The sequence below is a fragment of the Myotis yumanensis genome, unplaced genomic scaffold, assembly GCF_028538775.1.
Source record: "Myotis yumanensis isolate MYYU_CA2020_CCGP unplaced genomic scaffold, mMyoYum1.0.hap1 SCAF_3, whole genome shotgun sequence".
In the NCBI taxonomy this organism is placed as follows: domain Eukaryota; kingdom Metazoa; phylum Chordata; class Mammalia; order Chiroptera; family Vespertilionidae; genus Myotis; species Myotis yumanensis.
This window is the reverse complement of record NW_027223754.1, coordinates 12,048,799-12,071,341: the sequence shown is the minus strand read 5'-3', so window position 1 is coordinate 12,071,341 and position 22,543 is coordinate 12,048,799. Positions and strand designations below refer to the sequence as shown.

General features: G+C 39.6%; 1 protein-coding gene across 2 annotated transcripts in view; it reads right to left on the bottom strand.

Annotated features, from left to right (window-relative positions):
- The window catches only part of FGL1 (fibrinogen like 1), a 35,993-nt gene that overhangs the window by 3,417 nt on the left and 10,033 nt on the right, over window positions 1–22,543 (bottom strand). Inside the window, exons 1-7 of one of the 2 annotated variants that reach the window (XM_070407373.1) lie at window positions 16,880–16,949; window positions 11,287–11,366; window positions 8,566–8,746; window positions 1,907–2,066; window positions 1,559–1,656; window positions 1,166–1,254; window positions 807–994 (exon numbers count right to left, since the gene is read on the bottom strand). In XM_070407373.1, coding sequence (XP_070263474.1) covers window positions 807–994; window positions 1,166–1,254; window positions 1,559–1,656; window positions 1,907–2,066; window positions 8,566–8,746; window positions 11,287–11,358 — 788 coding nt within the window. In that variant the 5' untranslated portion in view covers window positions 11,359–11,366; window positions 16,880–16,949. Of the gene's footprint in view, window positions 1–806; window positions 995–1,165; window positions 1,255–1,558; window positions 1,657–1,906; window positions 2,067–8,565; window positions 8,747–11,286; window positions 11,367–16,879; window positions 16,950–22,543 lie in introns of those variants that run through there. The other variant, XM_070407372.1, reaches the window with a different exon arrangement.

Below are 22,543 nucleotides of genomic sequence, written 5' to 3'. Positions count from 1 at the left end.
TAAAAGCAAAAACTTAATACAATCAATAATGGAGTGAGCTTGCTGATTAAGTAACATTGCAGTATTCCATCAGAGAGTGGAATTAGGTTTCAGGAATATGGTAGAGGAAATTTCTGCATTGGGAGGAACTTGGGTTCAATGATTTAATGAAAGTCACAGTAATTGAAAAGTATTATTACACAGAAAAATTTACAACAATAGCATGGACATCTCCTATGAGAAGGGAAGGTGAAGAGCTACTTGGTTACTAAAAGGCCTGAAAATTTTTTTCCAATATATAAATACTTTCTTTTTCTTCATGCCTACTTTCTTCAATTTGTGGCTTACTGTGTATGATAACAAACCCATAAATCAGGTTGCTAACAATTTTTTTAAAATTGATTTCAGAGAGGAATGGAGAGGGAGAGGGAGATAGAAACATCAATGATGAGAGAGAAGCATTGATCAGCTGCCTCCTGCTCGCCTCATACTGGGGATCAAACCAACAACCTGGGCATGTGCCCTTGACCATGACCTCTTGGTTCATAGGTTGATGCTCAACCACTGAGCCACACCAATCAGGCACATACAATCTTTGTAAAAGCAGTAATTTGATTTATTTCAAAGACATATCTTTCATGCTTTATTAACATACACAATGAACGAATCCTCAAAAATACCTCATCGGTGAAGAATTCTAATAAAGATGATTACTTAATAATACTAGTATTACAAAGAAGACCAACATGACCTCATACAGATATAATTAATGCCCCACAGTGAGATATCATCAACGCCATTACACCTATGTTTATAAGACGTCAAACCTGTTAAACCACCAGCCGGACTGATCTTCCTCCGCACAGTTGCCTTCGTAGTTGTCATGATCTCTGTCCCATGTGCTGAATTTCATTCTTTGGTGACTACCCCACCATTGCACCTCAGGATGAAATCTCACTGCAAGCGCGTCTCCTGCTGTTCCAGAATATTCCCCGATATTCAACTCATAGGAATTCTGAAGGAACAGAGGCAATTTCTGCTGTCAGTTGTCACTATTTAAAAAGTAGATTTATGTAATAAACAAAAGAATTCTACTGGTATGTGTTTGTTTCCATTGACTTCGGGGGTTCATCTTGTATGTGTTATGCATTAACTGGTGGTATTAGTTATTTGAACATTTTAGTACCTTTTCATCTCCAACTTTGAAATTTTTGTATTGGGCATAACGGCTATTTCTTTCAAAATCTGCAAGGTCGATTTTTAAAGTGTAGTCTCCTAGAAAAAAAACAACAACAAAAAATCGTAATGGTTTCTTTTTTAATGTATTAGATGACATTGACTTACTGAGGTTTAAAAAATTTCATGGCCCCAGCCAGTTTTGCTCAGTGCATAGAACGTTGGCCTAGTTTCTTTTCCCCTATATCTTAGCTTTAAACAGCCACATTTTAGAAAGGGGATTATTGCCCCAAAGAGACCATTGCCATCTGCAAATTAGTTCTATTGTCTATGACTTAGTGAAAAACATTTCAGTGTTGTTTTTATTGTATTTCCAATGAATATGATACTAGGCAAATCTTACCTTGTGTGGTTAAGAAGTGAAGATTTTTATTACCCAGCCAATATTCACCATTTTTTTGGACAAAATTTCCAAAGCCATTTTCATAGTCATTCCAGCCTCTACAATATTTAAAGTGAAAGCTGATTTTAGCAAAATCCAAATAGACCTTTGCAGTACCCAAGGTGCCCACACCCCCTTGCTGCTGCTCTCACATCCAGTATTTCCTTGATTTGTTAGTGCACTTGCAGTATTCTTACTTAGAGAGTGAGAGTCTGTCTAATTAGTAGAGTTTAGGACAGGAGGAAAAGGCTTACTTATAAATCTCACATGTGCTACTCCAAACAAACCCTTATGTCCTAATTAGCACACCTGTTAAAGTTCTCACTGCCATCAGATCGTCTCTGAATCACAGTCCATCCTCCTCCATCAGACATGTCACAGTAAACAGAGAATTCTGCTGGGCTCTGGAGAGGTTTGATTTTGTAAAATCCACTGAGCTTAGAACCGTCGTTGAAAATTTCTGAACAATCTGTTTGCAAAACAAGATAATGTAACATTTGTTATGTGTCTTTTTAAAAAAAATAAAAAATAAAGGGCGCCTCTGAATGAGATTACTCAGTACTAATGGAGATAGATAAACACATGGCATAGATAATCAGCTTTTTAAAATTGCATCTTGTACATTAGGAAAGCATTTCTTTTTCTAGTATTTAATTATCCTCTGACTCCCTGATATGATCATTAAGAAAAGGAGTGAAATAGGGATCTGCTTTTTCATTTCTAATTTTTGTGGAACACAATTTTTTAAATGATATGTGTTCAGTTGATTACAGTTTATTTAAGGGGAACTTACAGATTTATCAGACAGAATAGTGGAACTTATCTCTCCTCTAAAGCTAAAATAAAAAGTAGAATTATAACACCACACAAGTCATATGGGTTATCTTGACTTAGAGCATTGCAAATCATTCAGAAAATCTGGAAATGAACTCAAATAATAATCTTTTAAAAAATATATGTTTTAGTTGATTTTTAGAGAGAAAGGAAGGGAAAGGGACAGAAAGATAGAAACATTGATAAGAGAGGAACATCAATGGGTTGCCTCCTGCACGCCCCCCATTGAGGATCAAGCCTGAAACCTGGGCATGTGCCCTGACCAGGAATCAACTGTCGACCTCTTGTTTCCTGGGTCGATGCTCAACCGCTGAGCCACATTTGTGGGGCTAAAATCATAATCTTGTTAGGTTCTTACAACCTTCCAGTCTCATTAAATGTTTTACTAAACCACTGACATTTCTAATAGTCCATGTGTTCTTATATATTTTTGCTGAAAACTGAAAGTTTCTACTATTCTTATCTCAGCATTCTTTCTTAGCCAGGGTATTTCTTTGACCATTGAAGCAAATATAGCTACCAGTTTGTCACTAAAAAGTGATTCCTGTTTCTTTAATCACTTGAGGGTGAGACAAGTGAATATCATTGGGTCTCATTTAGGCTGATCTGTGCAGACTTAAAGAATATGGCGAATACGAACTAAGCTTTGATTTAGATGCCCAGGAAGCAATGTTTTAAGGTGAAGTATTGGTTACTATACAGAGATAGTTTCAAGAATATTCATTCACAGCCAAAACCGGTTTGGCTCAGTGGATAGAGCGTCAGCCTGCGGACTGAAGGGTCCCGGGTTTGATTCCTGGGTTGCGGGCACATCCCCAGTAGGAGATGTGCAGGAGGCAGCTGGTCGATGTTTCTCTCATCGATGTTTCTAACTCTCTTTCTCTCTGTCCCTTCCTCTCTGTAAAAAATCAATAAAATATATTTTTTAAAAAAAGAATATTCATTCACAGACTTTTGAATAAAGACTATAATATGACATCACTAACTTTCCATTTTTACTCTTACTATTTTGCTAATTTCCTATCTTTTAAAAAACATTTTATCTTCCTGATTGGATAATTCTATCCTTTCAGCACACTTTTAAGTTTTTTCTTCATTTTCATTGTTTTGACATCAAATTATCTACAACTCTGCTTTGCTACTAACAAAATATACTCCACTTTAAATAGATTGAATAGGCAATAGGAATCAGGAGAGAAAGGAAACAAAGAAACTTGATCACTTTCTAAAGCCCTCCCCAAGTCGAAACCAATCACACGCTATTGCTTTGGTGAGATGATCATCTTTGTAACGATTTAAGCTTTGTTCACATATTTATCTTTGAGATTCAGAAACACAAGTGTTCTTGATACTCCTGAATTATAAAGAAATATCCTGTTTTGTCAATCAAACAAGAGTAAAACATAGGGAAATAATTACCTAAAATTAGTTCAATGTTTGTTCAAAAGCTTACATCTTGTGGTCAAATATATTGTAGGCCACTTTTCATTAAAGAAGGCAGATTTTAACTTTCCTTGTTAAGAAAGCTTTTTGCTTACATTTAACCTCCTACCAAAATGCTGAATAGTAAAGTCTCATAAGGTTCAGACTATTTTCCAGGCAAATATGGAAATAATTAGCTATAACGTTTGCATCTGGAAAACTTTGTGAATATGGAGTTTTCAGCCAACATTTCCTATTTGTTTTTATTTTATGCCAAGTGTGAGTTTGTTTGTGTGTTTTTCAAAAAATTTCTTCTTCCCAGAGGAAAATGTCAACTACAACTTAAGATCCAGAGGAAAGCGTTCAAGCAGGGATAAAAACAGCACAGAACAACACCCAACATAAATGGCGTACGCTCCTGTAGCAAAACTGATTATAACAAATAAGATAGGAGCCTGCCTTGGGGAAATGCAACTTACACACTAACTGGGTAGGGTTTTCAATATGAACTAAAACTATAATTTTCAAAATGTTTTGAGCTACTCAACCCCCCTGGAGAATAGGCAGGAGAAGGTCAGGGTTAAAGAGCTCTGTGTTTGTGGGATTTTTGGAAACTTACATACTACCAGAGTGAGGCCAAGGCTTCCTGCCCCATTTGACAAAAACTGCATTAAACTTGGCGAGGTGAATACTTCCCTTGACCATGCAGAAAACAAACCATGTTGGAAGCCTGAATGTTTAAGCTCTTCATAAAGGAACGTGACAACCTGCCAAATGGGCTCTTCCTCTTGTCCCAGAATGCAGGCTGAGCTGAAAGCCGAGAGCTACAGGCATCAAGAAAGGCCCAGCAAGCCCTGGCTGGTTTCCCTCACTGGTTGGAGCACTGGCCTGTTGACAGAAGGGTCTCGGGTTTGATTCCCGGTTCCCAGTCAAGGGCATGTACCTCAGTTTCAGGTTTCCCAGCCCTGGTGGGGGCGCATGTGGGAGGCAAATAATTGATGTTCTCACTAGATGTTTCTCTCTTTTTCTCTCTCTCCTTCCTCCCTCCCTTCCATTTCTTTCTCCTTCTTCCCCTCCACTCTAGGATTCAACGGAAAAAATATCCTCTGGTGAGGATTAACAGCAACAAAAAAAAGGCCAGCGAGAGGCCCTTCAGCGGGCATGTTGGGAAATGCCAGAACTGGCTCTCCCACTGCCATTCTCAACCAGGCGACATAAGAAGGAACCACAAGAGCCCTAGCTGGTCTGGCTCAGTGGATAGAGTGTCAGCCTGCGGACCAGATTCCAGTCAAGGGCACGTGCCTGGGTTGCAGGCTCCATCCCCAGTAGGGAGGGCGCAGGAGACAACCAATCAACGATTCTCTCTTATCATTGATGTTTCTATCTTTCTCTCCCCCTCTCTTCCTCTCTGAAATCAATAAAAATATATTTTTTAAAAAAGAAGGAAACATAAGAGGAGGACCTCCTATGGTTCCTGGGAGAGTGCAGTAGTACTCTTGTAGGGTCGGGTGAGTGGGCTCTCTCTTCTGAAAACCAGGGAGAGAGCATATACAGTAGCTCCCCCCTTATCCATGGTTTTGCTTTACGTCATTTCAGTTACCTCTGTGTGCCATTCTGAGTTGTGTAATGAAATCTCTGAGTCCCACTATGTGCCGCCTGGGATGTGACTCATCCCTTTGTCCAGGTCTCCACACTGTAGACATTCCCCACCTGTTAGTCACTTAGTAGCCGTCTCTGTGATCACATTGACTGTCTCGGTATCGCAGTGCTTGTGTGTGTCACCCTTATTTCAGTGATAATGACCCCAAAGTCTAAATAGTGTTATTGGCCATGTGGATGTGCCAAATAGAAGCTGTAAACTGCCTCCTTAAGTAAAGAGGTATGTATGAATAGAAAAAATATAGTATGTATAGGGTTTGGCACTATCTGTTGATTCAGGCAACCACAGGGTGTCTTGGAACGTATTTCCTGAAGATAAGAGGGGATTTCTCTAATAGCAAGATAGCTGACATTCATTGAGCTAAATGCTAAATGCTTTTGTAATCACATACAAGTACATTAACTCATTTAATCTTTACAACAAATAAACAGGTATTCTTTTTTAAAATATATATTTTTTTATTGACTTCAGAGAGAAAGGGAGAGGGGGAGAGAGATAGAAACATCAATGATGAGAGAGAATCATTGATCAGCTGCCTCCTGCACGCCCCCTACTGGGGATCGAGCCTGCAACCCGGGCATGTGCCCTGACCTGGAATCAAACCATGACCTCCTGGTTCATAGGCCAATGCTCAACCACCAAGCCACACTGGCTGGGCTCTTCTCTCTCTGTCTTTCTTGCACCATTCTCATTTTCCTCTTTTCTCTAGTTTTTATCACGCACTTGGGGTTTTCATCACTGCTTCCTCTAACCCGCTCCCCCAGCCCTGACCCCTTTTCTGATCTAGGGGCTAAAGACAGCAACAGGGGCTGAGGGTGACAGCAGCAAATTCAAGGGCATGTGGGAAGTTGCATCAAATTTAAATGGCAGCCTTAGCCAGTTTGGCTCAGTGGATAGAGCGTTAGCCTGTGGAAGGAAGGGTCCTGAGTTCGACTGCCAGTCAAGGGCACATTGCCTGGGTTGCAGGCTCCATCCCCAGTGAGGGGCATGCAGGAGGCAGCTGATCCATGATTCTCTCTCATCATTGACGTGTCTATCTCTCCCTCTCCCTTCCTCTCTGAAATCAATAAAAATATATTTTAAAAAAGAATTTTAATGGCAAGGACTTTACATCCATCCTCCCCTAGGAAATTAGAACAGGATAGAAATAGATACGATACAAAGATCTGCTCATTTTTGTCAGGACCCCTTCCAGTTTTATACACAGTTTCTTGTGTAACACAAATTTCCCTTTGAAATATTTTTTTAAATGATAGCTATACTGTGAGCACTTACTGTGTGGCAGGCATAGTTCTCAATGCTGTCACTCATTTAATCCTCACAATAATCCTATAAACTAGCAGCCATTATTACCCTCATTTTACAGCTGAGAAAATTGAGGCATGGAGGAGTTAAATAACTCGCCTGAGGACATCCCGCTAGCAGGGTTGCAATCCCTTCTTCGAACAATAGGCAGGACAACCCTAGTTTCAAAATAGATGGTTAACATGTGTTTGGGTGACTAAGAGCAGGGACATCCAGGGAGGGCAGATCCAGGCTGGTCCTCTAGGAAGATTCTCTGACAACAAAGATCCTTCTAGGCTTTCTTCATCAGAGTCAGCTTCCCCCAAAACATGCTAATTTTATGGGCTGCCTGTCTGGTTTCACAGTCCTTGGGAGCTCTGACTAAAGGCACTTCTAGTTACCTTACTTTATAAAGATTGTTACCTTTCTGGGCCAGAAGCTGATATCTAAGGCAATGCAAGGTGTATTAACTTGCCATAATAAAATACCATAGATTGGGAAGCTTAAACAACAGAAATTTATTTGCCCACAGTAGTGGAGCATGGAAGTTCAAGATTAAGGTGTCAGTATGTTTGGTTTCTTCTGAACCCTCTCTCCGTGGCTAACAGAGGTCTGCTTTCTTGTTCTATCTTTCTGTGGTCTTTCTCCTGTGCACCCATAGCCTCGGTATCTCCCTGTGTGTCCGAATTTCCTCTTCTTATAAGGACACCAGTCAGGTTGAATTAGGGCCCATCCTACTGGCCTCATTTTAACTTCATCACCTCCTTAAAAGCCCTGACTCCAAATATAGTCACATTCATCGTGCTGGGGTTAGGGCTTCAATGTGAAGATTGGGAGGTAGGGGACAGAAGTCAGTCCATGAGGCAGGGTCATCAATCAAATGGCCTTCTGACCGTTCTGGTGATCCCCTTCTCTGTGAATCATTTCTGTCCTCCACAATGATTGACCCAAATAGCCCAGTGAGATCTTACAACCACTGCTCGTTTACTTTAAAAGAGGCTGGAGGAAATCAGGTGAGTAGTTTTCTGTAGGTAACAATGATATGTTCAGTGCTGCTTCTAGGGGAAAATACTGGTCTCATGAAAAGGAAAGTCACCAAATTATAAAATATACACCTAAAACAACTCTTCTATTTTCCTAAATAATTTTCATTCCTTTTCCTTTTCTAAACTTTTATTCTATTACCTTACTTATTTCCCTAAGGCACATCAGAGCTTCAGAAGGAAAAACTGTGTAAATGTACCAAGAAAAGATACACAAATAAAAACAAAGCTCGCCCTAACCGGTTTTGCTCAGTGGATAGAGCGTCGGCCCACAGACTGGAGTCCCAGGTTCGATTCCAGTCAAGGGCATGTACCTTGCGGGCTGGATCCCCAGTAGGGGGCATGCAGGAGGCAGCTGATTGATGTTTGTAACTCTCTCCCTTCCTCTCTGTAAAATCAATAAAAATATATTTTAAAAAACCCCACAAAGCTCAATTGTAAGGTTTTACAAACTGATATTTAACCATCTCTTGTCTTGATCTCTTATTAAACTATAGAAATCCTCAGATATTGAGCATTGATATTAAATGTCCCCTGCAGAGATAACACAGAAAAAAGGATAAAATATAGTGGAAGACATTTAAATTTGACATAATGCTCTATGTTGCTGGTTACTGGAATAAAAAAGCTCTTCAGCAAAACCTGAAGTGATTAAGTGATTAGCATCATCATTGCACATGGGTTTATATAAGTTACTGAAACACTAAAGAAAAATAGATTCTGACCTGCATATTGCCTCTTGCCTCCAAGGTCAATGACACTGCTCTCCTCTCCTTCATCCAGGAACTGGATTTCCTTCTCGTGCAAAAGCTGCGCAATCTTGACCTGTTGTTGTTTGACCCGGGTCTCAAGCAGGTGCACCTGGGCTCTGAGACGCGCCTGCTCCTGGAGACAGTTCTCAAGAGCCTGCAAAGTAACGTGCATGTTGTTCTCATGGAAAATAAATGCTCCTGGTAAGTTGGATAAATTAATGATTCAATTTTGTTCCCAACTCCCATTTCAGAATATTATTCCAACCAGGAAGTTGTTAAAACTTCTAATACTATTAGTTATTTGAAGGATAAGAAGTCATGGCTTATGCTAACGTGCTTGAACTAAAAAAGGTTATAAAATAATCTGATGATTACGCTAAGAATTTTAGAGTCACTGTCTCATTTGACCTGTTATGCCCAAATTTCAAGATTCCCAAGAAACCACATCAGGGAGCCATCCAATCCGATGCAAAAGCATAAGAATCTGTATTTCAGGCTAGCTTGAGCTCTCCATCCACCAGACTCACCGACACATCGGCTAGCCAAGTGGCCAAGAGAGAGCCAACCCCGCCCAGAGACCGGTTATATAGGGGGGGGTCTGAGTAAGGGGAGGAGAAAGGACTGTGCTCTGCCAATTGGCCAGGCGCAAGCCGGGTCCTGTTACACAGGATGTGGTCATATCTATGGCGCGCACTTCCCTTGATTGTCATCAGTTAGTTTAAAATCCCGGGCGTGGCCAGCAGAGGCCTGGGCTTCCGGGAAGAAGGCCGCACGTGGCCCCAACATGGAGGATACAGGCAAGATGGAGGGCATGGCCCTCGCCCTTTCAGACCCTCATAACGTTTCATGTGGTGGGAATGGGTTCAATCCTCATGAGGAAACTTGCTCAGGAATTCCCAGTGGGTGAGAGAAGTCAAGATTTAAATCCAGCTCAAGGTTTCTATTCTCAATCTCTACATGACACTAAGTGCCTTCTTACATGTGAAATAAATGAGGCTTTTGAATGATCTTTTGATATTAATATGTTTTAAAACTATAATTGAATGCTTATGATCTTAGACATATGGTCACCTTTATAAAGAATGCTTCATTTAGACTCTGATATTCTTGAATATCTCACCCATTGACCTGTTGCTGAAAATTCTACTGGGTTCACTTTAACTTTTTGCTTACTTATCGTTTTTTCCTCAATCACTTTAAAAAGGGATGGGAGGAGCCTGAGCCTTCCAGTTCAGTCATTTATCTTCTCTGAAAAGGCAAATAACCCAAGAGTATTGCCTGTGAGAGGGTTTATTAGCTTCTTTCTAAAGTGGCATCTGACTGAGCAAACCCTCCAAAGAGAAAGCCAATGTGGTAGGTGAATGGGGAAGGAGGTTTGCAGAGCTGTCTCCTGGGAAGAGGGACTGGGGCCAGGAAGCTGCAATAAAGCTCATGAGTGCTCAATGCTGGGAGCAGTACTAAGGGGGAGTGGGGAAAAAAAAAGGACAAAAGACAAATTTTTGCCATTTTTACCTTGACTTCTCTATTTGCAGCCAATGTCATGATCTCCTGTGGTACATGCAAATGTTCACTTCTGAGAAATTATCAATTTTAATGTGTAAGTGCTTCACACTACTTTTATATACATTAATTTCTAAAGTGGGCATTTGTTTATAGTCAGATATATTTCCCAATTTACATTTGCATCACTTCCTGTCCCTGTCTTTATGGGCTACCTTGTATTCATTCCATAAATACAAAAGGCCCTAATGCGTTCCAGGCCCTCTTCTAGACAGTGAGAACAGCACAATTAGACAGCCTCTTTGGGACAAAGGAAAGAGGTACACCGCTTTCCTATGGAGGATTATGATGTAAATACAGAAGTGTAGCCTCACAACTAAAGGTCACGTCACAAGAGAATGGAGAAGGGGAAGTAGAGACCTCCCCCCACCTCCAATTTCCAGGCCCAAGTACTGACTCTCTCCCAGCTATTTCTCTAGGATTATTCCTTATTTGTTCTTGGTTTACTCTCTTTGGTTTATCCTCTTAGCCCCCTGAGTCACACCTCTCTAAAAAAAAAAATGAACAGCAAAGACTTTTGATGGTGTCTGGAATTCCATGTTGCTTTCTAATAGTGGAAAATTGGTTGTGATCTTGTTAAATACAATGGACTATGCAACTTAAAAATAACCGAAGGGATTACAGGGCAAGTATGTTCAATCTGTTGTTTATGAGACTGGACATACAGTGTTAGTAAGCTTATTTAAAACCTAGGAGTTTCCTTTCTCCCAGAACTGTGAGTAAATGCGTATTTTTACCTTTTTACTCGTCAATGGAGGAAGGCATGAGCTCATTGTAATTACTTTCAAATAATCGGTCTAGCTTATACTAATAGTGTTCAACAGTAGAAAGTTCAGGGTCCATTTTAATGGACAGTTTTAAATTCCTAATGTTAGGTAATCACCTAAATAACCCCAGTAAATGAAAAAAGAGTTTACTTATTTGTTGTCAATACTGATTTTTTACTTCAAAAAATTTTTAAAGCGTGTGGTAAGTACCTACTAGTATTATGTGGCAAGTGCTGCCACAAACCTTCATTTCCACCCTTTAGTTAAGTTCTTCAGGGTGACAACTTACTATCGATTTTCTGCAAAATAAAATAACATGCAGGTCAAAGCAGGCATTACAGACACAATAGTCTTTTTATGAGCTTACCCAGCTTGCCTTGCCAGTTACCAGAGCAGTGGTAAGAAGGATGAAACTGAACATCTTCGCCATCTTCCCCATGGAAAGGACTGCAAGAACAAGAAGAATTTCATAAAGTTATTTTCTGTGAATTTTTCATGAGGGCAGGGTTAGGGTCAGACTCAAGGCCATCCAGAAGGCGGGGTGCAGTTCCAGGTCACCTGAGTGTCGCCGGGGAAATTCTCCTGGACTTTGCCTGGCTTCCCCCACAGAGACCGATCCTCTCACTGTACCTCAAATAGAATTGAACCTGTTCGGTTGCAAATATAAAGGAGGGGCTCGGTCTGTGGGTGGCCCGCACGTGCTGCTTGTACACTGGCGCAGGCTCTGTTAACACCACACAAAGGGTCTAGATTTTCGATGAGCTGCTTCCTAGTGGTGTGGCCTCAAGCAACTTACTAAAAGGCATCCCATCTCTAAAATGGAAATCCCAAGTCCTACTTTGTAGGACTGTGGCCATTTTGATGTAAGATTTGAAGAATACCCTGGCATGTGATAAGTGCTAGATAAATAGTAACTCATTTTGTAGCAGACAGCTTTTATTTTTACAAGAAAAAAGTTACAACAAATAGAAGGTAATGTACATTGTTTGCCTTAATGTTTAGGCAAACTACCAAGGTAATATAAAATCTTTAGGCCCTATTTGAAATTGTGGAGGAAGATTCACTTTACCATTTCTCAAGATTTTTAAAAATCAATCTTGAAGTCATTAGTCTTGATGAGAAATTTTGCCCATCCTCAGAATAACTTCTGTGTGCTGCCAGTGGTGAGGTTTTTTGTTTTTTTAATATGCTATTATTGATTTTGAGAGAGAGAGAGAGAGAGAGAGAGAGGAAGGGAGAGGGAGAGAGAGAAATATCAATGTGATAGCAGAATATCAATCTGCTGCCTCCTACATGCCTCCCACTGGGGATCAATCCTGCAAGTGCCCTGACCAGGAATTGAACTTGCAACCCTTTGGTGCATGGGATGACACCAACCAACTGAGCCACAATTGCCAGGGCAGTAGTGAGTTGTTGTTTTTTTGTTTTTGTTTTTAATATATATTTTTTATTGATTTCAGAGAGGAAGGGAGAGGGAGAGAGAGACAAAAACATCAATGATGAGAATCATTGATCAACCGCCTCCCGCACGCCCCCAACCAGGGATCGAGCCCACAACCTTGGCATGTGCCCTTGACCGGAATCAAACCTGGGACCCTTCAGTCCACAGGCCAATGCACTATTCACTGAGCCAAACCAGCTAGGGCAGTAGTAAGTTTTTTTACATTTTAGAAGCTAAGGAGCTTAGAAGAACAGAAATATCTGTATTATCTTCAAACAAATTGCAAACATATGGTTTGTTTTTTTAAAAAAAGAATTGGAATCAAGTGACTTATTTGTTAGCCAATTTTTTTCCTTATAGAACCTATGATCACTAGGTCCTTTTAATGTGTCTCTGTCTCAATTTTTTATGTAAATGGTTCCTAAACTTGGCTATCCGTTAGGGTCTCTCAGGGAGCTTTTAAATAATCTCCATGTCTAAAGGTGGCAGCCAGACCTTGGAATTTTTTAGACTCCCCTATGAGTGCAATGTTTGGCAAAGATTGCGAAGCAATCACTTAAAGACTGAATAGACAATATATTTTTAGTCTATGTTAATAAAGTAGGTAGTTCTTAGTCCTCCTGGGGCCAGACAAAATACTTACAGAATAGGAGAGGCATTACTTACATTCAGTCACAAATAAAATGCATGACCTTTTTGGGAAGCATTGTAAAATACAATATGAATTGTTAGAATATGTGAAATGTGTGCATTACAGAGAGTAAGAAAGAGTCTGCTAGATATAAACTGTATAATCTTACTTCACACATGATTACTTCTGGCTGACATTTTTATAACTATGTACCTAGAACTGTGCTATGCATTTTATAAACCTCATACTTAATCTTCAAATAACTATACAAGGCAAGTACTATTATCCTCATCAAATAAATTAATTTCAGATCAGAGAGGTTAAGTCACTTCCCTAAGTTCACATAGCTGGTGTATGGAGGACAAGCAATTGAGCTTTCCACCTTGAAGGCTTGCCCCCAACCTGTACTCTACTTGGCCTTTCTCTCTACATACATACAGCGTGGGGCAAAAGTAGACTTACATTTGTGAGTACATGAAACACAGAGTTTATTCTTGTATTATTATTTACTAACTAGAGGCCTGGTGCACGAAATTCATGCACTCCGGGTAGGGGGTCCCTCAGCCTGGCCGCGCCCTCTCGCAGACTGGGAGCCCTCAGGGATGTCCGACTGGGCCTAAGCTGCCAGTTGGACATCCTTAGTGCTGCTGTGGAGGTGGGAGAGGCTCCCGCCACCAACGCTGCACTCGTCAGCTATAAGCCCAGACTCTGGCTGAGCAACACTCCCCCTATGGGAGCGCACTGACCACCAGGGGGCAGCTCCTGCGTTAAGCGTCTGCTCCCTGGTGGTCAGTGCGTGTCATAGCGACCAGTTGTTCCACCGTTTGGTCGATTTGCATATTAGCCTTTTATTATATAGGTCTAGAGGCCTGGTGCACGAAATTTGTGCAAGAGTAGGCCTTCCTTCCCCCGGCTGCCGGCACCAGCTTCCCTCTGGTACCTAGGACCCGGGCTTCCCTCACAGCCCCAGCTTTGTCAGGAAGGTCATCCGGAAGGACATCTGGTCTAATTAGCATATTATGCCTTTATTATTATAGATTATTGTATTATTTTCCATACACCCTGAATAGCCCTGCTGTCTACAGGGACATAGGCTGCAGTGAGGAGTAGAGACCCTGTAACTTGGCCTTCTCCACTGAACATCACTCTCACTCCTGAACATGGCTGTGACTTATTTGCTCTTGAGTCACATGCTTCTCTAAAGGGACATTAGGCCCACGTGGCGGGAGAGGAGACAGCTGCACCGAAGCCGAAGCAGTCCTAGGGAATGGTCGCATCAGCAAGCATTTACTGATCACCTGCTATCTGCTCAGCACTATGCTAAATGCTGCGAGAGAATAAAACAACTGCCTCAGCAAAGCAATGTTTTGAGGAAAAAACAAAAAATAAATATTAAAATGGAAATTAAAGGCAATATAAATTATGTAGACATGACACCGTATGTAATTAAATATAAAAACTAATTAAGACCACCCCTCAAGAAAAAATTAATTACTTCCTCCACTGTGATCACACACTATATTTATAGACCAATATAGCACTCAGACCAATTATTCACTCAGTAAACATGGTATGCATGCCTGCTGTTTCTAGGCACTGTGCCAGGTGATGGAATTCTCATTTAGTCAGCTTTCCCCTTCTTTCTCCAACTGCCTCCCTTTATCCAGGCTATTTTGCTTAGAGCAAGACTTTTGAGGGCAAAGGCCACAGCTTGCTAATTGTCGTATCCCCAGCATCTAACCTACTTTGGCAACTCAGATAAAAGTGTAGTTATTGCCTCTGCAGAAAATATTCCCCAGGAGGGAAAATCTTTTACCGAGGGGAAAATATGATTTCCTTGCCATAAATCTGCGTCTGTTTATTCTGACGTACTTCCTCCTCTACCCTTATTTTGGTCAAGGGGAAAACAATGGGTTGAGTGCATTTTTGAAAGTAAGGGTTAAGGAGGAGGTAGGGACTTTTAGTTGGACTGAACTCATGAATTTAGTTTTTCTTTCTCACAAAACCCTACTCCAGAGCCCCCTTGAGTCTCCTGAGTCTCTTTCTTTAGTGCCTACTTGTTCCTTTCTTAATATAGTAAATCAAACGATAAGAAATGACATATGTTTGAAAATTTTTGACCTACAAAATTGGAAATTTCATAGGATTCAAATTAATACATAATGGTTAGATGGAAAAAACATACTTGAAATCATCATAGCCTTTTTGCCAAAAGGCATAAGTTAAAAATAAAATATTTGCAGCTTATATAATGAAAGAAAACAATTTAGTAACAGCCTGTTTTTATATGAATGCTGCTGGCATGTGAATACATTAATATACATCAATTAAAATATATTTTAAAATTGCTAACACATAGTCAACATGTGGAATCTTATAGTTCTGCCATAAGTTAATCCTCAGGATGTCTATAGAAAAGAAACTACCGATTTTTTAAAAAATTGTTTTTATATCTATGTCTGAGTCTGATTCTTGCATAAGTAACAGTGGTAAAAATGTTCTGGGAGATACTAGGAAACTATATAACATGTGTTCATATTGCTATTCATTAGATTTGCTATAAAATAAAGGGCCAAAGAAATGCTTTGGCAGGTCTCTGCATCTCGGTGTCCTGAAATTCCTATCTCATTGCCATTAAGACAATCAAATCTGATTTTTCCCAGCAAAAGGAGGCAGCCTCTAGTCTTCAGATCCTTAAACAATAAGGCATTTCAAAATGTCATATACATTATGCTAATTTGACCACCTTTAGAATAATTCCTGAGGCTATCTTAAATCCGATAAAATTCTGCAGTGCCCTCATCTCTCTCTCACTCTCTCTCTCTCTCTCTCTCTCTCTCTCTCTCTCTCTCTCTCTCTTTTTACCTCACATCTAATTCTAACCACCTTCTACAATATTGAAGAAATGTTTAGGTATTAAGAAACTTGCTTTGAAAATCTGGTCTTTATTATTCATCAGTGTAAACCATTATTATTCTGCAAATCTGGCTTGTGGTAAAGTTATATCAGATCATTTAGTTCTTCACTATGCAACTGGTTGTATTTCTTTTACAATATTTTTGCTTTGGGCTACTTCAAAACTTTTAATTATTGTAAAATAGTTTCAATTGCCTATTCTTTGATGTACTCTATTATTTGGTAGAGTAAACTAGTCTAAGTCTATAAAGTCTAATTTCTTCCCCACTAAAATTTTTTAAGTTAGCTGACTATAGTGGATTAAATTTAACTTTTACAAACACAATTATAAAAGCATGTAGAATTTTAAAAAATGGTATGTTTTAAATGATCTACTATGGAAAAAATACAAGATAAGAGACATTTTAAAAGAAAGGAAAGGTTATCAAAGAGAGCATATTTAATAAGTTAGCATTCACAAATGGACTGCACGCTTAATGTAAGACAGTTCAAAATTTACCCGTGACATGGACGTAGAGATTGTTTATATGCTATTTTCTTCCAACTTTTTTCCTTTTTTTAAGAATAGAAAATAGCAGTATCTTTACTTATCTCAAGAATTTATACTCAATGAAAGCTTTCAAAGTCTAAATGAGTTTATCCCCAAAGATAGAAATAAAGGAAAATATTTCTGAAGTTTTTACTTCTGAAGTGGAAATTATAAAATGGTCCATTATTTCCCACTTTGTATAATGAAACTTCAAATATAATTACTCGCATCAAATTCCCATTCAATTCATCCACAATACACTGGGAATGGGAAGGAGCTAGAACTCGAAATCTCTTTTCCAAGCTGTAGAAGCAGCCTTTTCTCTCATCGACCTGACCTCTCTCAGTAGCTGGCGGTTGTTTATTGAGTTCTGCTGAACATCACATCTATGAAATAAATGAGCATTATTACAATTATGTCCAAAGCGAAGAGATGTTAAATACCTTGCTTAAAGTCAGAACCGAGTCAGACACAGCGCAGGCTAGGTCCGGCCACTCTGCAGGGTCTTTTAACTGCATCAGGATTTGTAATTGTTTCTCCGTTATTTGATTAGAAATACGGACAATGTTGATTCTGGCTTTAAACCAGAAACAAATATGTGAGGAAATCAGTTTAACTGGAAGCAAAACTAAAATAGGAGATTCAAGGACAAATCCCACTACTCTGATATTTTTCTCCTATTTGTATGAATTTTTATGAAAGATCCAATAATATGTCTTCACAAAAATACATCTCTGATTTTTAACCTCTTATTGCTGGGCTCATCAGAGAAGTTTTGTAGTTTGATTAACTTCAGTAATGCTCACTTAAAGCTTAAATAAAACCAAAGTTCAATTGAAGCTTTGCTTTATAGTACTAATAATAATGATAAAGTTTTACCCATAAAGATATGAATTAAAATGTCATTTCAGCTACAATATAATCTAAATTTTTCTTAGTTATAGAAATGGGACAAGTTAATAATTGCCAAGATGAAAGAATCAGTTTATTTGATCTTTAGGAAAGCAAAAGGATTCCCTGAAGGGCAAAATTGTGAAATCCATCTGTAAGCATCAATAATCTCCTAAACGAGTTGTTCCTTTTGTTTTAAACTTTAGAGCAGTGGTTCTCAACCTTCCTAATGCCGCAACCCTTTAATACAGTTCCTCATGTTGTGGTGACCCCCACCCATAAAATTATTTTCGTTGCTACTTCATAACTGTAATTTTGCTACTGTTATGAATCATAATGTAAATATCTGATATGCAGGATGTATTTTCATTGTTACAAATTAAACATAATTAAAGCATAGTGATTAATCACAAAAACAATATGTAATTATATATGTGTTTTCAGATGGTCTTAGGCGACCCCTGTGAAAGGGTCGTTCGACCCCCAAAGGGGTCGAGACCCACAGGTTGGCGACCCACAAGTTGAGAACCGCTGCTCTAGAGCATTTTTGAATGTGTAAGAGGTGACTTGTTAGCTCCGTTAGCCATATTGCATAATAGTTCAGACTGCAAATCCTGGTTCATCGTTCCTTTTTTCACTCTGATGTTACCCAAGCTGTTGTTTGCTATTTGTTCTGTGATCCCTATTTCTTAACTCAGATTCCAGTAAAATACTGAAGTTATGTTTTCTCTCTGTTCTTTGTTTTCCGGACTCGAGTACTGCTAGTGTTTGGCCTTCCCATTGAACATTTTCCTGTCATTCACTCAGGAAATTTGAAGTTCATCCAGGAAAAGGTAATCCTGATGATTTACTGGAAAGAAAAACAGTCAGTTAGGTTGAAGACATGTACACACCCAGGAGAAGTAGATACGATACATTCATAATTATAGTGAATCCAAGATTCTGACACATTTCAAAAGCATGGGTTTGCCTGATTTGATAATTACCTCTACGATGAAATAAAATAATTTAAAATACAAACCTATATTTTCCTCCTTGTATCCCTTTTGTCTTTTCCCCATTCAAGCATTTAATAATTGCTGTGCTCACTTCCTCAGAGGAGGGACAGTAATAACATAACAGTAACTAACATATGGCACATTTATTATGTGCCAGACATGGTATGTTTATTAAATAACTCAGCCACAACAGCCCTATAAGCAGGTATTGCTAATACCTCCGTTCCACAAATGAGGAAACTGGGTAACGGAAGTTTAAGTAACTGGCCCAAGGTCACACAGCTAGAAAGAGGAGCCAGGATTCAAAGTCTGGCTCAGAATCTGTGCTCCTCACTATTAAAAACAGACAATTCTGTCCCTCAGGGACATTGCCTCAGAGAAAAACCTGGAAAAAGCTAATCGAAGTGTTATGGGTTGGCTCAACGAGATAGACCACCGACTCAGAATTTAAATTTGAAAGCCTTTTTATTAAGCTGGCCAGCTGACCACAGCCCGTACCTTCCCCCTCTGGGAAGCCTCGCGGCATGTGGCAAAGAGCAAGTGTGCATTATGATTTTTATAGCAAAAGTGTTACCTTAGAAGCAAAACAGTGTTACCTTAGAAATTCACAGAAAGTTCATAAACACAAAAAGGGGGGGTAAACAGAGTCATACTTGACTAGTCTAAGACAATCTAGCAATTTTTCTTCCATGGTTCCTAACCCTGCAACCCCCCTCCATATGTCAGTACCTCCTCCCAGCACATACACAATCCTCATATCCTGGCAACACAATTCTTCCTCATACATCCCCCTCCCTCCGAGCACATTCAATTTCTCATGTCTTATTTCCTCCCCTTAGCACATTCTGTAACCTTCTGTAACCCTTCCATGCCGCAGTCCCTCACCCTATGTGAAGGGTTACATGCTCGGAGGGAGGGGGATGTATGAGGAAGAATTGTGTTGCCAGGATATGAGGATTGTGTATGTGCTGGGAGGAGGTACTGACATATGGAGGGGGGTTGCAGGGTTAGGAACCATGGAAGAAAAATTGCTAGATTGTCTTAGACTAGTCAAGTGTGACTCTGTTTACCCCCCTTTTTGTGTTTATGAACTTTCTGTGAATTTCTAAGGTAACACTGTTTTGCTTCTAAGGTAACACTTTTGCTATAAAAATCATAATGCACACTTGCTCTTTGCCACATGCCGCGAGGCTTCCCAGAGGGGGAAGGTACGGGCTGTGGTCAGCTGGCCAGCTTAATAAAAAGGCTTTCAAATTTAAATTCTGAGTCGGTGGTCTATCTCGTTGAGCCAACCCATAACATTTGGAGGCCCCAGCAAGATACCCGGCAGGGAGGAGAGGGACCCCTTATTTAGGGCTGGAGGCTCTCCCCCGGCAGGGGTGAGAGGGACCCCCTGTTTAAGGCAGGAGGCTCTCCCTCAGCAGGGGTGAGAGGGACCCCTTGTTTAGGGCAGGAGGCTCTCCCCCGGAAGGGAGGAGAGGGACCCCCTATTCAAGGCAGGAGGCTCTCCCCCACTTGTCGCCGGGCACTCAGCGAGATACCCCACACCTGTGGAGAACGACTACCAAGGAGGCTTCCAGTCCACCCATAACAGAAGGGCAGAATAAAGGTCAGTGTTCTGGGAAGGCATGCCAGAGACTGAACTTACTGAGAATGTTCTTCCTTTAGTCCTGGGCTGCTCTGTCAAAACATGGTGGAAGACTGTCATCAGGAAAGGTCAAATTTTCGACCTTGTATGATTGCACCAAAGGTATGAGATGAGAATGAGACCAGACATGGTGGAAAGAAGTAAGATAACTTTTTTTTTTTTTTTTACTGCCTAAGACAGTGATGGCGAACCTATGAGGTGACACTCGAACTCATTTTTTTGGTTGATTTTTCTTTGTTAAATGGCATTTAAGTATATAAAATAAATATCAAAAATATAAGTCTTTGTTTTACTATGGTTGCAAAGATAAAAAAATTTCTATATGTGACACGGCACCAGAGTTAAGTTAGGGTTTTTCAAAATGCTGGCACGCCGAGCTCAAAAGGTTCGCCATCACTGGCCTAGGAGATGGTTTGCATGGGAAAGAAACTGGAAGTAGATTGATCCTCCAGGAAGTACCAATAGATTATGCTAAGGTGGTGAGGACATAAATGAAGGTGATGGCATTGAGGTTGTGACAACGGGGCTGATGAAGAGAGTTTGGCATCCAGGAGGAAGAATCAATAGGACTTACCATTAAGGAAGTGTAGGGTGAGGGCAAGAAATGTGTGATAATGCCAAGACTTTGAACTGGATAAATAAATAAATAGCGGTCTTACTTATATACTCTTATCTTTTGTCATATAGATAAAATCTCTGAGGATTGGTTCTATTTTTAAATGTGGTCATAAAAGTATGAATCATCATGTGTTTTCCAATTAGTTGGATAATATTCTAAAATGAGATAATATTGTAAGAATCGAAAAGCTGGAGAAAAAGTACACATAGAGATTGGATTTAGGTATCTGAACAAAAAAGATTTATAACAAACTTATTGAAAGCAGAGAAGTCATACTGAGGACTACAGTGAAAGCAGACATCTTGAGTTACCGCCCATCTTCCTTATGCGCACAGGCATATTTTGAAATGTGGTTTTACTTAACATGTGCTCTTGTTTTCTTTTTCCTCCACATATTTTTACACAATATAGCTGAATTTCTTCATGTGTTACATGTAAACAATCTGTTTTCTATTAGAATTTAACATTTATTTGGTTTCAATTGTTTTGTTTTTAATGATGTGATCTTATGGGGAGATTCTTGTTTAATAAGAAATATGTTATTATTTAGAATCATAAAATATATGCCATTCTGAAGTCCTTGCCTACACATGGAAAAAAAAACCCCAAACATTCCTTGGCAGAATTCTTTTTGTTCTTTGCAGGAGGAAAATTGAATAAGAAAACATCTTTTGCACTTTGTTAGGGAACAATTTAGAGTTAGTTATATTCCAGTAGAAAAAAAATTCAGATAGGTGTGTCGACTGAGCACAAAAAGTGAGAAGGCTTGATAGAGAAATAAATGACAAGGATTTATTAATGTGTCTCAGGATTTGCAAATCAGAAACACTATCAGGTAACACCCAGATTGTTCTGAAGAAAAGAGAAGAATAGAGAGTTCTTACAGTAAAAAGTAAATTCTTGAGAAGAATAGGTCCCGCATTCTTAGCCTCTGGATTGGTCTGAGATAGTAATCTTACAGATGTCTGATGGTCTGAATAATGTATGTCAGCTGGCATGGACACATGAATATTCTTTCCTAAGTTCTTCAGAAGGTTATCTATAGGCTTTATATATATACAGCCCCCCCTCCTGAAAAAAAAAATGTATACACACTTTAATAGTTGGTAGCTCCATTTTGAGAATGAAATGTATTTTAATAAGCCCTGCCTTTGGAATTATCCAAACCCCCGGTTTAAACCCTCCAACTTGATATGTCCTGGGAAGCAAGCATTCCACACAGGGCTATGCTATTACAGCTCTTATTAGGTTTACAGTGAATAGAGAAGGTGGGGTAAAAACATATAGACCCCCAAAGAAAAAATATAGGAAAAAATATATAGTAATTACAACTCTAAAGAAGTAAAACCATGTACACATTGATGAAATGCAAATGTGGGTGGAACTGTCAGAATCACAGGGTTATATTTATTTTCTTTAAAGAAAAGGACAAACTGATTATGAAGGAAAGGGCAGTTCAGACTGGTGCAAACATTAATATTGTGTGTTGAGAGTAGCAATTGGGTATTTTGGAATCTAGTAATAAAAAGCGAAGTAAGCAGTAATGAGAGATGTCATGGTAATTAGATATGAAGAAAACACAGGAAGGTAAGAGGAGCCTGGATTTGCTATAATTAGTTGATAGGATTATATATAGCAATTGATTGAATTATTTATAGGTACAGGTTTTTTTTTTTAGCAAAAGAGGTACATTAGAAAAATCATAATTAATATGCTTTTTTCCCCCAATACAAACACTAGATCAGTGTTTCTTAATTGGGAGTGATTTTGCCATCATCTCCTCATCCGACCCCCACTCTGACAATGTCAGTAGACATTTCTGGTTGTCACAGCTGGGGAGGTGGGGTGCTACAAGCATCTATGGGAAGAGGCCAGGGATGCTGCTCAGCATCCTGCATCGCACAGGGCAGCTCCCACAACAAGGAGCCATCCAGCCCCAGATGCCAATTGT